The sequence below is a fragment of the Papaver somniferum genome, chromosome 5 (genome assembly GCF_003573695.1).
Source record: "Papaver somniferum cultivar HN1 chromosome 5, ASM357369v1, whole genome shotgun sequence".
NCBI classification, from domain to species: Eukaryota; Viridiplantae; Streptophyta; class Magnoliopsida; order Ranunculales; family Papaveraceae; genus Papaver; species Papaver somniferum.
Genome location: NC_039362.1, coordinates 125,336,250 through 125,353,327, shown reverse-complemented (window position 1 = coordinate 125,353,327; position 17,078 = coordinate 125,336,250). Strand labels below are relative to the sequence as shown.

General features: G+C 36.0%; 1 protein-coding gene across 1 annotated transcript; it reads right to left on the bottom strand.

Moving 5' to 3' along the window:
- Positions 1-1,642: 1,642 nt before the first annotated feature.
- On the bottom strand, positions 1,643-4,923 carry LOC113277772. The gene is made up of 7 exons (XM_026526769.1): positions 4,775-4,923; positions 4,620-4,706; positions 3,651-3,896; positions 3,369-3,548; positions 3,076-3,126; positions 2,325-2,465; positions 1,643-2,215 (listed from the first exon to the last, which is right to left on the bottom strand). Exons 2-7 carry the CDS (start codon positions 4,704-4,706, stop codon positions 1,832-1,834), a joined length of 1,089 nt encoding a protein of 362 aa, XP_026382554.1. The 5' UTR covers positions 4,775-4,923; the 3' UTR covers positions 1,643-1,831.
- Between the last annotated feature and the right edge of the window lie 12,155 nt (positions 4,924-17,078).

Genomic DNA, 17,078 nt, shown 5'->3' with positions numbered 1-17,078 from the left:
GTAGCAATATATGACTGTTTAAATAGAGGCAGTAGGATTGAACGAGTGGAATGAATCCACCATATGCAACAAATTATTGAACTATCAAAATGGGAAGCTTATGTCGGCATACAGTAGAACTTCGATAAATTAATTACTTCGTTAAAGTAATAAAATTATCCGGTTTCAACTGGGTTTGGATAAACTAAATTTAACTCGATAAATTAACAACTTCATTAAATTAATAATTTTTTTTGGTCCCTACACTATTAATTTATCGAAATTTTATTGCATTCATGAAGGCAGTGTCGACTGTCTTTTATTTCCTTAAAAATTTTCTTCTTTGTTTGCGACCATGCCATCGTTCATCATCGATTCATCGGCGTGGCTGTATGACTTGTCTTCTTCACTTTTTTAATCTAAAAATAATTACAATCTAAAATCAATAACATTTAAATATAAACGATTAAAATCTAATTAAATAAGAATTATTTAACCATCACCAAAAACATATAGATAAGGGGTTCTCCATTTTACTTCATGAGTAAGGATCCCTTGAAAGGCTCCTATTTCACAAGATTTAACAGGGCCTTATTGACCGTTAGATGAAGAAATAAAGACGGTCAAGATCTTCCATCTAAATCCGGGTTACCCAATACCCATGATGAAATCAGAAACAGTTTTAACTCCTCAGCATTTTTGTTTTCTGATTTTGAATCTTCTCTCTCCCACGAATCTCTGTCGTTCTTCTTTGTTCTTCCTTTCTGCACATGGAAAATGTGCATTCAGTTGCTTTTGATTATGACTCGTTCAGGTATCTTAATCAAGAGAAAGATGAATCAATATTTTGAGTTTTTTTCGTCATATTTCGAAGAATCTAGGTTTTACAGATTTTTTTTCCTTTTTCTAATCTATTTTTCTTTCGTCAAGTTAGTAGTGACAAGAACAAAAATAAATAAAAAAATATCAGGGCCAAGACTCAAGGTTAACTTATGCTAAGATTTACCTTCCAAAGAAATTCTAATCAATCTATTTCTGGTCGGCATACCCCTCTTCATATATAATACCTAAATTTCGTTGATGATCGCTACTCAAAAATTTGAATGAATCACTCTCAAACCTTATTTATCAATTGCTGCTAATTGATTATTCAATTTGGGGGATAATTTCAAAGAGGATTTGATGATGGATGTTGGGATCCTAGTCCCACATTGGTTAGATGGGGCTTAATTGATAGTTTATAAATCAATTGGTTCTCTCTTCTAGTCAACCGGTTTTCGAGTTGAGTTCTATCCATGGGCTTATGACGAGTTTAGGGTCGGTACCCTAACAATTGATCACAATTTTAGTTTAAATCAAGAATGTATTCGATATAATTAATCAAGATCCTAACCCTCTCTGCCGAATATACAGAATTTTAATGGGTTAGAAGAAAGAGAGAGAAGAAACTTCATAAAAATTCATTTATTTCATCGCGGGTATTGAGCAACCCGGACTTAGATGAATTTTTTTTGACCGTTAAGATTTCTTTATCCAATGGTTAATAAGGCCCTGTTAAATCCTGTAATACCTTTTTTCAATGACATTTCTTTTTGACCGATCAAAAAGAAAAAAAAACACAAATTCAATAACTTGATCCACTCTATTCCTTCCATTTATTTTAATAACTTGCACAAATTCAATAGCTAACACAACATCTAGCTAGATTTATATATAAGTCGTAGATCATTACTTAAAATTAAGAATATCAACTTATTACTTAAGAATATCAATAAAAATAATAAAATTTGTCCGACAGAAAAAATTACAGTAGTTGTAATCTTAGCGTGGTCTGTTGAGACTTTTTGTGATCTTAGTCACAATTTCCTCCAGGTCCTCCAAAGAATATGTTATACCTATAAGTTTCATCAAAGTCGTTGCGGGTTATGGTGTAGCAATTATCATTGTCTTGTCGTCTTCCGAAATCACTCCATATAACCGGCACTGCACTTGCATAGTTTCCATCCAGGTAATGCATGTCATACATTACTGCAACCGTTTTTGGGTTGCCATCCGGAAAATGTCCATTTCCCATGGGTGGGCTTGTTTCATGTGGGTGGTTGTAAACTAACCCTCCCCATACCATTAAATCAGCACCGGCACCAAGATGAGGAACCACCTCTCTGGGCCAATATCCAATGTCTGCGTTCATTTTGCCTCCGTAAATAGTGAACCACCAGTCCCCAGTTCCAGCATCCTAAATAATAACCACACCCATTTTTTCAAACATGTTAAGACCTTTAAAAATGAGGATAAAGCTGGATATTAATAATAAAAAAAAAAACTTAATCCATATTATTCTTTACCTGGTGGATGTAAGCTCCCATAGCGTACTGCGCCCCATCGTATTGTGACGTGTGTTCTATAACTTGCCCGACATAATAGTCTCTGTGTTTTTGCACAAAGCCCGTGCATTGGATATTGTAACATCCACTTGTTGATGAAACCTTTTTTTTTTTTTTTTTGCACAAAATCGATTAAAGGATCAAAATTTATTGACGAAAAAGATATGTAAAATTTGATATTGTTCAAATGGACGGGAATGTAAAGATAGCTAGGATATAAACAGTTCCATCCTATCCATTTTCAAATATTTTTTCATATTCTTAATTTACATCAGAATGCATCCAATTTCATCCTCACTCTTTCTTAAGTTTACCAGGATGAATCCAGTTCATTCTTGCTATCTTTTGGTGTCCATTTGACCCATACTAATTTTTATTCGTTCATTAGAATCATGTTTTAAAAATATTTAGACAAACGACTCATTTTCGGGTTTTTTTTTCCAAAGATTTTCATTAGACAAATATTTGATAAGTCGCTAATTCAACATAAAATAATTGTAGTTCAGATTATATACTATTTTAGTTGTATAAAGTTCCGAATATTTTTTGAAATTTCTTTCTTTAATAAATTTGTGGCGATCATTTCTGATTTCCTTCCATAAAACTTGTAATCTCTTTCTTTAATGTTCCATGGTAAAAAAAACTTTTTTGAAGCATTCTTCTATGGTAAATGAGAATAACATAAATTTATAAATATTTCTTGAATACTTACCCATAATACGGAAATATGTGTCTTATTATCTCCGAATACTTGTGGTGACACCTAATAAAATCCGACGAATATAAGTTAATATAGTACCAATCTAAAATCATGATTTATAAGGGTTGATACCAACATTATTGGGGCCGATACCATTTAACCGATCCAACAGCCAGGATCACTTAAGATCTTGAGATGGTATCATTCCCTAACAATGCTAGTATCAGCCCTTATAAATCGTGCTAATAATAAGTTAAGTTTGTTTCTGATTAGAAAGAAGAAGAAGCCAATTCAATCGTGTATACCATCCATCCGGCTTGAAGCGCATTACGACTATCGTTGGGTCCAGATTCAAGCCACACCAAAGATACGCTACGTTGAGTAGGTCCGACAGACGGATTCTCTACCGTCATCATGGCCTGGATTCCATGAAATTCTAGATGTTGATCTGGCTCAGTTGCCGGAAGGGAGTGGTATGCTGCTATCTATATAAAATAATCAATTATTAGCCATATACGCCATGCAAAATATGTATGTACTCGAGAGAAATAAAATCTGGAAAATAGTTGTGAAAAGTTAGTTATTACGTGTCGTCCCGGGGGCTCTTTTACTTCATAATCATCATTCGGATGAACAATAGGGCTTACTAGCTCAGATGATTCCATGAAAGCTTTAATTCTAATTAAATCCTCCTTGCTGGTTCTTCGGATGGGAACTGTTCCTTCTGGGCATTTCACACGTCTCAAATTAACCATCTTTGGAGATTGAGTAGCCGATGAAGATGACGAGAATGTTCCATTGCTTGCACGTAATGGAGAAGAGGTAGGTCTCGACTGAGGGTATAACCAAAATTGATAGTTAATAAAGCCCAAGCAGAAAATCCAAGAACATAATATTTAAAATACTCCCTTCGTTCTTTTTTAATAGGCCAGTTTCTATAAATAAAAGTTTCAAAAAAATATGTCAGTTTCCTAATTGGGAAAGTCAAATGTTATTTTAATTTTTTGAGACCACTTTTCTCTTAACTTCTTTTGATGACAAGTGTCATGTGGACCACTTCACTTTACTTCTTTTGCGAACAAGTGTCATGGGGACCATTTCACTTCACTTCTTTTATTGACAAGTGTCATGGGGACCACTTTCAATGATTAGTTCTCTTAATTTCCTTAAATTTCGCTAAAAACAAAACTGGCCTATTAAAAAAGAACGGAGGAAGTAAATAAATATATAAATAAATATATCAGTAGCGCGAATTACGGAATTAAAATGATAGGGAATCAATATATAACACAACCATTGATGTTTAGGACATGTTAAATGACCCAGGTACCCAGCTTTGGATAATGTGAACGCACGGGTCATTCCCTAGTATGTATATATAGCAGTTCTCTAGATGGACTAGTTCCCCATCCTTTCTGTATGTAGCTGTACAATCCACATGATTCAGTCTACGTGATACAATCATTTTCCTACTTCTACTATGTGTGCTTATTAAAATACGAGAGATAGTATTAACGTTATAATATTTCATATTATAAGTGGGAATAAGAACGTACCCGAATTTTATGATTTTTAAGTAAAGGATGGTCGAAGGCCGGTTGTTTATTCTCATCAACGCAGTCGAAGACTTCACCGTCACCCATCTATATATAAAACCAAAACCTCCGTTATATTGGAAAAACTATACTATATTAATAAACAAATAGATTACCTTAATCGATTTGATAGGTGGTTTATTCAAGATTTCGAGTTGTGCAAGTATCCCAGTATCTTCTCCTTCTTCTTGAGAAATTCTTTTTCCATGTGCGTGCACTGTACAAATAATAATGTTCAAAATTATGAACAATTTTAAGAGCTTAGAAAAAGAACCCATTGTTAAGTAGTCACATGAAAATTTTAGGGGTTTCGTTCTCTATATAAATATATATAATGTGGATAAATGTGAGGAATGTTAATGCAAACTTGATCTCTAATAACTCATGCAATATTTTAACAGATCCCATGCAATATTTTTGGAAGTTAATGAGTCTCGGATATATATGGAACGTGTATGTTAATCTTTTAACAAAGAATCACTAATATTAACATCTTCGTGCGATATGTAAACGATGAATATCTTCGATCATATCTCTTAAAATTACAATCTTAAGATCCGGATTTTTTTTAATTTTTTTTTTTTTTTTTTTGCTTTTTCTGATCCCCAGACATAATCTGTTTCTTGTTTACAATTAAACAACATTTTTCTTCGAATTTTATTTCTATGTACTTCCTTTTATAATTTATTCCGTCGAGAAGATATCTTCTTATCCCTTAAAGGTCTTGGCAAATGAAACTTTTACGTTGAACAGTAATTAAATCCTCATTTCCTATTAACCGAAATAGGTCTTTTCATATACAGAAGCTATGAAAGAGACACTTGGCAATTCTAAGTAGTCAAAATATTATGTGGTTACCGAAACCCACTTTCGTATTGGTTATTTATTAAAAAATTATTACACTTCGTTTACACCCAGTACTTGATTGTACCTGGTCAGCGTACCCCACGGGGTGGCTATAATAATTAGCCAACCATAATTACAATTCCTACTAGATCAAAAATATGTATTTAAAATTTGGACCAATAATTGCATATATCCATACACTTTGCTAAGATGTTGGGTTGAAGTTTCGCCATGATTTATTGCGTGGTACTTTGGCTAGTGCCTGTTTCAAAGATGGTGTACCTGTTGTAGATGGGGCAAAACGAGTTGATGGTTTTTACGGGATTGAGGAGACGACCGTGCGGAGGAAACTCCTTGAACCGAGCAAACTGTCAAACCTCACACAGATGCACTGCAAAAAGGGAGTGCTTTGAATTCGAGAGATCAATCTGTAGGACTCCGGCCTAAACCAAGACAATGGTCGTTCCAGAGTCAATTCGGTCACAAGAGAGGATGGGTCGATCTGTAGGAGGGAAGCTGAGAAATGTGTGAGATCAATGGTGATCGAAGATTGTAGGTGTGTTGTGTATTCTGCGTGAAGAAATAAGATAAGTTCTGAATGATTGAATTTGCTCTGTTGAGAGTAATTTCTCAGACGTTGAGTCCTTAATCTCTTGTTGTCTGTTTGACGAGAGATTGTCTTGTTTTCAATCATGATTCAGAGACTTATTTATATTGCTAGAATTGTAAACACCTTGATCCCATGAAGTGTGACAGTTTCTGGAGTCAAAAAGTGGGGAAGTGGAAATCGTGTTAAAACCAGTTGCTCATCGTGCGGAGACTTGGTTGATTTTCCATCCACTACTTTGATAACTCCTTCAATTGATTACACGACTTTCTCACATTCTCGTCGTGTGTATGAACACACGTGTCGTAGACCGCCAGACCAAAACCCTAGTTAATATCCCCTATGTGACACGATTGATGTCTCGTGATTGTGGAGTCTGCAAGGCAGACGTGTATTTAGTTAGTCAGTTGCTGACTTCATGGGACGATGAGTCCTTGTATTGCTTAGTCGAACGTGATTTGCAAATTTTCTGACACTCATGAATTGAATGTGTCTGTTGAGACAAAGGTATGATTCTCAAGTAAATGTTGATAGTTAAGGTGAGCAAATATTGCTCATTCGATGAATTGTTGAATATTGATAGTTGAATCAATATTCCTTAGTCTGAGCGAATATTGCTTATCTGAGCAAATGTTGCTCATTTAATGAATTATTGGTAGCATGACCAAATGAAATATTAAATTAAAATACTGGCAACTGAACCGAGTATAGTTAATAAAATGTTGATCATGAGATCAACGTAAAATTATTAGCGTTTGAATCTGGAATTATGAACCTTGGACTCGAAAACCTAATTTGATCAATTGATGATTTATTGAAAATCAACCACGAAGTGAAGGAGGGACCGACTACATGGGATGATGGATCGACCATGTAGCGCCCAGATGCTCGAGTGAGCAAATTCCAAAGTCTCTTAAAGACCGGTTGGTAAGAAGATAATTAAATGCTGGTTTAATCATTGATGTGATTTTCAACTGAGTTGTAGTAAGATGATTCGTTCACTCAGATTTGTTGAGAATTTGTTTTAATACTTAATAAAGAAAATAAGGAAAAATATGTATACAAAATTTGTCACAAGATGAAGAGACGCCGAGACACGGGATTCCACTACTTTTCATATTGTTATGGTTCAGTCATTAACTCTAAACAATATATCTCAAACAAAAGAAGTTGTGACTCTAGTTCTTTGCCAAAAATAGATTTCGTAAAATATTATTTGTAAGTTAAAAGCATGACACATCTAAAGTATTTAGAACTAAGCATGCGGCATCTAACAAAATAACAAATAATTAACAGAAATCATAAAGCAATTAAATCTATGGAAAAAGTCAATAAAAGAATTAATCATTTACCACAATCATGAAAAGTTGCTTCCTCCGTTGTCCCAGTGATGGGGTCTAGCTCATCATGTTGTTGGAAACACGCTCAAAAATCATTATTATTGCTCAAAGGGTGTTTACAAATGATGAAAAGGGAGAAATAATTCATAACCGGGTTTGTAACAATTATATTTGTTACAAAGCAGAGAACTGTAGGTCGTTACCACTGTAGCATATAAGACTGTCTGGCGACTGTCGTATTCACTATAGCATAAACGACTGCTTGTGTGGGTCAATGTTCTTCGTCTTCTAGGGTTTCTGCAGCAGCAGGACCAACTCTGCAACTCGATCAAACTCCTCTCTTTTCTTCCCCTCACTCTCCATCTTCTTTTTCTGAGTTCCCAGCACCCTATATATACTCAACAGGACCAAAATATCTCTCCATTACTCCCCAAATATCCTCCATTACCCGGTAATCAATAAAAAATATTTTCATGCAAGATACGGGAATTTCTTCCCTGTTTTAACTTCTCACGCAGCTAGTTGTTGTTTACACACTCCAAACTGATTGATACACGTTCCAGAATGAGATGACAACGCTGTATACTAGCTCCAACTTTCCAAAACGAATCCAACAGAATCCCGTGAGTCTCTCAATCATGTTTCACGTCATTCCCACGCACACAACCCAAATTTGCCGAGATAAAACAGATTACTACCTCTGTTTAATCGAAACAGGGTTGTAACAATCAAAACTGAGCATTGAGTCTCAATTAATCGCCTCAAAATCTTCCGCCAGAAATTTGCCGTAACAAAATATTTGAACTGAAGAATTCCTGCCAATTTTATGTCTCCCGTGAAGAAGAAGTGCCCCTTATCCGGCTGTGGAGTGTAAATAGAAGCTTTCCAGTTAGGGTGCCCCTTATAAACTGAGGTGCCCCTTAACCAACGGTGAGAGTCTGAATAACACGTGTCCTCCAAGGGTGCCCCGGGCAACTTTTCGAGCCGAATTTTCCAAAAATGTTTATTTCCCAAAAATGCCTACAAACACACAAAACACCATAATAAGTACGAAATCGAGTTCTAACAATACGAAACATTGAGGACAAATTAGACACATAAATGCGTCTATCAAATACCCCCAAACTTATTATTTGCTAGTCCTCGAACAAAAGAAAATAAAAAATAAAACCGAGTTAATCTCGGGAGGGTTTACCAGAGGTGTACCCACAAAACCATGACTTCTACTTGGTCACAAGTATCCAAAAAGCTATGAGGACATACATATTCTCAACATATCTCCAAGTAACTAGAATGCTATAGAAATTAAAGGTGTCAACTCTAAAGCTGACTAAAGAAAAGGGGAGACACATCCGCAACACTGCTAGATAAAGAGATATCCGCTACATATCTAGATAAACATTGTAAGATGCTTCCGCTGATTTACAACTGGATAAGATTAGGAGAGAGATAAAGATGAGAGGGACATCTGCTACACATCTGAACTAATTACGTGTGATGAGTTAAACCAGTGCTAGAAAGATCTTGTGCCAGATTGAAAGCGGACTAACAAAGCAACCAAATGTATCTTTCTTCGACTCTCTCATAGTGCTCAGTAGAAACAACGTCTTCTTCGGTCTTCAACTGTTGATGATAAACTATCGAACCTCATAAAACCTTGACAAATAACTCATCTCTTCGATTTCTTGCTTGATTTATAAATTTCTATTTCCCTTTGGCCTTATTGAACAAAACGTAACGATGGTTTTTTTTATTTTTTATTTCTAGATAAAGAGATATCCCAGCATCCACACCATTTTTTTTTCAACACAAAAATAACAAGACAAAAATTTAAATGGCCATGATAGAAGGACTTTAGAACTTGGATCTTCGCAACTTGTGATGTCTTGGTATCATGAACTTCAACAACTTATATCATTTGCTCTTATAATATTTTTTTTTTGAATTATTCTTTTCTATTGTTTCTTCTAAACCTTAAACGTCTTCAACTTTCTTCATAAATTTTGATGTCGCTCTGCTTGTTGATGATGATAAGTTTCTACTGAGAGAGAGTCGTAATCCAGTAACTAAGACTACATTGTGAGGTTGCTTTGTCTTTCTGGCATTTCCTAACCTACTTTCCTTTCCATCATGGATGGTTAGGTCCATCACGGTTACCCTCTAAAAGGAATAAGTTCTCTCCTGAATTTCAAGGATCTCAATGTCTTTTTCTCTAATGTCTCAATAGATTGTCATCTCTAGCATTCCAATTTATATCTTTTCGGTGAGAAACAGTATGTAAACTTAGCTAACCGGATACCATGTGACGCTAGAAGTTTCAAAAATGCAACTAAAATACCCCCAAACTTAAATCTAACATTGTCCTCAATGTTCTAAATATAAAATTAAAAGCATGCACAAGGAGAAACTGTTACCACTTGAAGCAAAAGAGATAAGGAAACATATTACCGTGTCGCAAGAATATTGGGTTACCTCCCAAGAAGTGCTAAGTTTAAAGTCTTCAGCCATACATTGGAAGAATTAATCACCTCATAGAATCATATAGAAGTAGCCGGAATAACTGTGGGTCATCTGGATCAAAAAGTATTACCCACAAGAACAGGAAACTGCAACAAACCAAAAAGATACCGAACATACCCTTGTTTAAGACAACTACATCTAGTTGTGGCTCAGGTTCAGGTTCTATAACTGGGTCTAGATAACAGGTTTTCATCGGTTGGATTTCCTCAAAGCTAAGATCCGGTTCAGGTATTAGAGTCTGGAAAAACTCAACTAAGAACTTAGAAGCACATAACAACAACCTGAATAATTGGGGATCCTCTAAGTCAATTAGATTTGACTCACACAGCTGACCACAATGAAAGAGGTGGTTTTCCTTAAGAAAATGTGTCGACCTTAATATCCTAAAGTGATTAGGTTTAGTCTCAAAACTTAATAACCGACACATCTTAAAATCAAAAGTTCCCACAATTGGAAGAAAAGTTTTTGGTTGGAAAACAAAGTCAATCTTGGTATCATAACCTGGGTTAACCACATCAACCAGAGGATGGGTTTCTAACAACTGGGCTTCTTTCTGGACATCATTAGGTTCGGTAAAACGTGTATGAAGATAATCTTGTAAGATGGTTGAGGCACAAATGTCAAGTTCTACAGGAGGGTACTTTCTAAGAGTTAAAGCACATGGAGAATGATAATCACCCCCAAACTTAGAGTTTTCTGTGTCTCTAGAAAGACTAGTCACAACTTCCCTAATTTCTAGGTCATCAGATTCCTGGAAATGGTCAATAGATTCTTCTAAGTTGGGTTCATCCTCACTCATTTCTACGAGTTTATCATCTTCTAAGACTAGTGTTTCTAAATCGCTAGATTCTAAAACAGTATTCTCAGGGTAAACTCTTTCCTCTAAACCATCATCACAATCATATAAAGGATTATCAGAGAAAGTTTTATATAAAGGCTCAGCAACTAAGGTTTTAATCATAGTTACCTCCTCCGATTCACTGATAGGCACATCAAATAATGGATTATCCAACATACTGCAGGCTAAAGGATCATGAACTACATCGTCTAAAACGGTGGTATCCCTAGTCAAATCCACATCCTTTTGAATAGGTGAATAATTATTAAAATTATTTGGATTTGTACTAGAAACAACACTATCATTATAAAGCTCAATCGGAGTAACAAATTCCTGATCACTATGCCTACATATTTCATATTCTTCATCAATATTATCCTCATCATAATCATCACTATAATAACATGAAAATGATCGAACCTTACCAAAACAAGTAGTGTTACCAATTCTAACCTCGTCATCTTGATTATGTGAATAAAAACTATCCTTATTTTCGAGGGTGGTATTGGGAAAACTACACTGGAAATTAAGACTATCCTGAGCAAGTTTTTCCACAATCCTATTTGTATTCTCAGTAAATTGCTTGAGGGTCTCTTCTAGAGATATCTTAGTTGACCGCTCTACGGACTCTTCTGGGAGAAGAATATTATAAGTATCTTTCATAAATAACTTCCGTGCTGACTCAATGAAACTCTTGAGAGACTCTTCTAGAGAAATAGAAGGATTGTTTTGCTCGTATGACCTGTGGGTATGTGGATAGTAATTGGGCTAAAAATGGTATGGACCATAACCTTCAAAGGTTTCGCGTTCCCAATCACTATTCACACTATGGTCATAAAAAGGATAATGTCTAAGCTGCTCAGTAGGATACTCATTGTGTTGGCTATTATAATACCAGTTCGACATCCTAACTGCAAGGGAATTCTAAACAAACACAAAGAAGGCTGACTCGACCACAACAAGCCTATTTTATCTAGCAAACAAAAAGCACGATGGCTCCACTTAGATTGTTTCTAGACTAGCTTTTAATCCTTCGAAAGGGAATTCGTTACAATTTGAGCAAACCCCTCTGGAATCAATCCGAGTCAAAGTAAGTTAAATAGAGGCGAGGGAAGATGCGTGGAGGTTACGTGTTCCTATTGGTCTCGTTCTAGTCCAAATTTTAAGGCTTAGGTTCATGTAGGTTACGTGTTCCTAAGGAGGGCAAGAAGAAAACGGTGATGAAATCCGAGTCCTTATCTTGATTTGGCCAGGCCTTGCCCTTTACTAGAAAATTAAATCCGATTTCAGGTCCTCAACATATATGCATACAAAATCATCCAGTAAACCCGCTGACAGGGGATTCGCGGGTGTTTAGAATTATTACCTACCGTTCCAGACGGGGGATGAACCGTTGAAGTCGACTCGGGCCACCGACTCCAATGTCAGTGTACGAACCCGAGGGGCCGAGACGATATCGTAATCGTTGTCCTTCTCTGCAAACAGTTTATTTAAAAGTACCCTTCCGTAGGGTTTTAAAATAAAAAAAAATAAAAAAAAATGTCCAATGTCCAAAAATAAAACTTTACAAAAGTAAAAAACTTAATTACAGTTTCTAAAAAAATAAAATAAAAATTATTTACAAAATCTTCTTCTTCACTCCTTTTGGATTTCTCTTTTCTTTCCTTTTTGGGCTTCGCCTTTCTTTTCAGCACTTATCTTTTTCTTTGGCTTAGCTCCAAATATGAAAGCAAATAAAAGTACCAAAACGCGTAAAAAAGAACATATAAAATAAAACCTAAAAACAAATCTATAAACAAATCCGCGTCGGCGGCCAAAAATTGATGTGATTTTCAATTGAGTTGTAGTAAGATGATTCGTTCACTCAGATTTGTTGAGAATTTGTTTTAAGACTTAATTAAGAAAATAAGAAAAAATATATATACAAAATTTGTCACAATATGAAGAGACGCCGAGATGCGGGATTCCACTACTTTTCATATTGTTATGGTTCAATCATTAACTCTAAACAATATAGCTCAAACAAAAGAAGTTGTGACTCTAGTTCTTTGCCAAAAATAGATTTCGTAAAATATTATTTGTAAGTTAAAAGCATGACGCATCTAATGTATTTAGAACTAAGCATGCGGCATCTAACAAAATAACAAATAATTAACAGAAATCGTAAAGCAATTAAATCTATGCAAAAAGTCAATAAAAGAATTAATTCATTTATCACAATCATGAAAAGTTGCTTCCTCCGTTGTCCCAGTGATGGGGTCTAGCTCATCATGTTGTTGGAAACACGCTCAAAAATCATTATTATTGCTCAAAGGGTGTTTACAAATGATGAAAAGGGAGAAATAATTCAAAACCGGGGTTGTAACAATTATATTTGTTACAAACCAGAGAACTGTGGGTCGTTACCACTGTAGCATATAAGACTGTCTGGCGACTGTCGTATTCACTGTAGCATAAACGACTGCTTGTGTGGGTCAATGTTCTTCATCTTCTAGGGTTTCTGCAGCAGCAGGACCAACTCTGCAACTCGATCAAACTCCTCTCTTTTCTTCCCCTCACTCTCCATCTTCTTTCTCTGAGTTCCCAGCACCCTGTATATACTCAACAGGACCAAAATATCTCTCCATTACTCCCCAAATATCCTCCATTACCCGGTAATCAATAAAAATTATTTTCATGCAAGATACGGGAATTTCTTCCCTGTTTTAACTTCTCACGCAGCTAGCTGTTGTTTACACACTCCAAACTGATTGATACACGTTCCAGAATGAGATGACAACGCTGTATACTAGCTCCAACTTTCCAAAACGAATCCAACAGAATCCCGTGAGTCTCTCAATCATGTTTCACGTCATTCCCACGCACACAACCCAAATTTGCCGAGATAAAACAGATTACCACCCCTGTTTAATCAAAACAGGGTTGTAACAATCAAAACCGAGCATTGAGTCTCAATTAATCGCCTCAAAATCTTCCGCCAGAAATTTGCCGTAACAAAATATTTGAACTGAAGAATTCCCGCCAATTTTCTGTCTCCCGTGAAGAAGAAGGGCCCCTTGTCCGGCTGTGGAGTGTAAATAGCAGCTGTCCAGTTAGGGTGCCCCTTATAAACTGCGGTGCCCCTTAACCAACGGTGAGAGTCCGAATAACACGTGTCCTCCAAGGGTGCCCCGGGCAACTTTTCGAGCTGAATTTTCCAAAAATGTTTATTTCCCAAAAATGCCTATAAACACACAAAACACCATAATAAGTACGAAATCGAGTTCTAACAATACGAAACATTGAGGACAAATTAGACACATAAATGCGTCTATCAAATTATTAAAATAATGCTCGTCTGAGCGTCAGGTGATAAAACCTAATTATGAAGAGATGAGGGACCGACCAAGGGGTCATGAAACCGTCCCTGGTTGGTCACGGGATCGAATAATGATTGTTTCATGAAATTCCAAATTGTTTGGAAGAGTTTGAACCTAATGTGAACAAATTAGGTTAATTGATGAAAGTATGTGGGACTGGCTTCTTGCAAGCTAAAGAGCCAACCTTGGTCGGTCAAGGTAATATGCTCGCGTTGCCAAAATGCTCGCGTCTCAGTCCTGAGAATTTTGATATTTTCTGGCCTGCATTTGAGCAATCATTTGAGAAAATATGAAGAAATCAAGGTTTTTGCTCAAACTGAGGAAACTTCATAAGATGAAGGAAATAATAATAATAAAATGAAGGAATCATGAAGTATAGGACCGGTTATGGCCAAGGCATGGCCGGCCGGCCAATAGGCCCGTCTCATGGCACTTTTTCCTGATTTTATACTTTTTCATGATTTTATGGAAATATCATGAAATCAAGGAGTTTGTTGAAATAAAGGAGTTCTCCTTAAAGTGAAGGATTTTCAATAAGATGAACGAAACAAAATAATAATAATAAAAAAATAAGGGCGTGTAGGACCGGACGACCAGGGCATGGCCTGCTAGGGCCCGACCTCGTGAGCTTTCCCTAGTTTTATGTATTAGTTTCACGATTTGAAGGAAATATCATGAAACCAAGGAATTTCATGGGATGAAGGAAATAATAATAAAATAATAAGGAATGCAAGGTGTGGGACTGGCCACAACTAGGGAATGACCAGTCGGCTAGTAGGCATGTCCCACGACACCTTTCCTAATTATTTATTATTTCCTTGATGTGAAGGAAACACCATGAAACTGAGGAGTTTCCTTAAAACGAAGGAATTTTGTTCAAATGAGGGAATTTTCATGAGATCAAGTAAAAATATGATAAAATAAAGAATTGGGCGTGGGACTGGCCACAACACGACCGGCTGGCCGGCGAGCCCAGTCCCCCAGCGTCCTGGTTAATATTTTATTATTTATTATTTTTCTCCTTATTTTGCATAGGTTCATCGTTCCTTCGTATTTTGGAATGCTCGTTCGTGCATTCAGGTGCTCGTTAGTGCATTATTGCTGAACACACTTGCACCATTTTGGTCGGGGCTTACTCGATAGTAGCTCAGATGCCCGTACGTTGAATAATTATTACTAACCTATGAAATTCTGCTGGGAAGAACCACAAATTGATGTAATGAAATATTATGAAGAACGTAGAGTATTCCCAAATATTCAGTTAATGAATTTAAGGATTAGAAATAATTAATTGATGGCCCTATACTAGCAAACATGCTGTATAGGAGCTTCGATTATTTAAGAATTGAGTAATATGAGCTTGTTGAAGCGTCATATTTCTTTTATATAGTCAGGGAAAACATTGTTACATCCTGAAGACGTTATTACTCTATAATAGCAGGCAAGCTGTCTAGGAGTCGTCCAATATTTCAATTCTATATAGAAGTAATTACTGAAATTGCTCAGTATTCATGAGATATGTCGTTGCCTCAGCTGAGAGACTACACATCTACATATACTCTGAGAGACAGTATTCTCAGTCAGGGATTCTTGTGGCATGAGCTTTCATGATTTGATGAGAGACATGAGCCTCAATACTCATCTGATTGCTGGATCAGGAGCATGTACAATTATGGTTTTACGATTTTAGCGTTTGTTGAAAATCCACCATCTACATTAAGTCCCCTGCTTACTGAGGGACAGTCATGTTCCTCAGTCAGCACTAGATGGTGATTTTCTAGTTATAAACGAAATAAGTAACTGAACTTAGTTGTAAGATAAGATGTTACCGGATTTTTGATTGCACGAGCGAGCCATGGATTTACAGAAGATCCCAATGGTATGATAGAGCATCGTTTGACGAATGGTGTAGCACCGCTTTTTTTTTTAATTTCTTTTCCAGAAGTTGATAACGTGTTCATGAGTTGTTCATGTTAAAATAATGCATGTATAGAGGTGAGTTTTGTAAATTAAAACCCTTGTTTTAGGAACGGACGTTTGTTCGATCGTCAGATTTAGAAACTAGCAATAATCCCTAATGTAGGAGAGATTTTTTAAATATGTGAGATTTTAATAAAGTCTCGTTTCAAAGGTGGATGCTTTTACGACAGAATTTTTTTTTTTTGAACAGACGTGCGTCTGTTAGTAAAAAATTTGTCTACGAGCTTTCATGAAATTTTTTATTTTCGATATGTAAGCTTTCACAAAGTTTTGAAAATATACTCTCGAGGGAGCAAAAATATATATAGACGTGAGTTTCACGTTAAAACATATTTTTTGTAAAATCAATGTTTTGATTTTGAACAACTGTTGAAAGTAGACAATTATACATGGTGAAATAATGTTGTATGTGAGTTTTCACAATTGTAGAATGGACGACTGCCCAATTTTTGAAAAACCAGTGGATGTTAAAATTCACGTGGGTTGTTCACGGTTTTATGAAAATCAAGTTATGATTATGAATAATGAATTTTTCTCGTCTTTGCAGGTTTGAAGGAACGAGCAAGTTTTCGAAATTCTGACGTTATAATCACTACAGCTAGTGAAATTGTAAACAAGTAAGAGTTGGAGTGTTACCATTTTAGCGCGTATTGTTACTGATATGTTTGACTCCACAGTTTTCATAACAGATAATGGTGACTTCCAGATACAACCACCTTTCTGGCTCTTCCGGGGAACGCTCCAGAAATATTAAGTCAAAGATGAAGACTTCTGCATATGTTCATGCCAAGGTGAATCAACCACTCAGAGATGTTGGAAAACTGATGCATGGTAAGTCTCTTGATCGTCTGAAAGTGATTCGTGTTATGATATATGCCCATATCTCAGCAGCAGAAGCACCGCCGACTTCAGCAAGTGAGACTATCGGAT

Coding starts and splice junctions, on each gene's coding strand:
- LOC113277772 (XM_026526769.1), bottom strand. CDS start 4,706: ATGGGTGACGGTGAAGTCTTCGACTGCGTTGATGAGAATAAACAACCG. Junction 3,549..3,650: donor AAGAGCCCCCGGGACGACAC/GTAATAACTAAC, acceptor TATTTTATATAG/ATAGCAGCATACCACTCCCT. Junction 3,127..3,368: donor CGCTTCAAGCCGGATGGATG/GTATACACGATT, acceptor GGATTTTATTAG/GTGTCACCACAAGTATTCGG.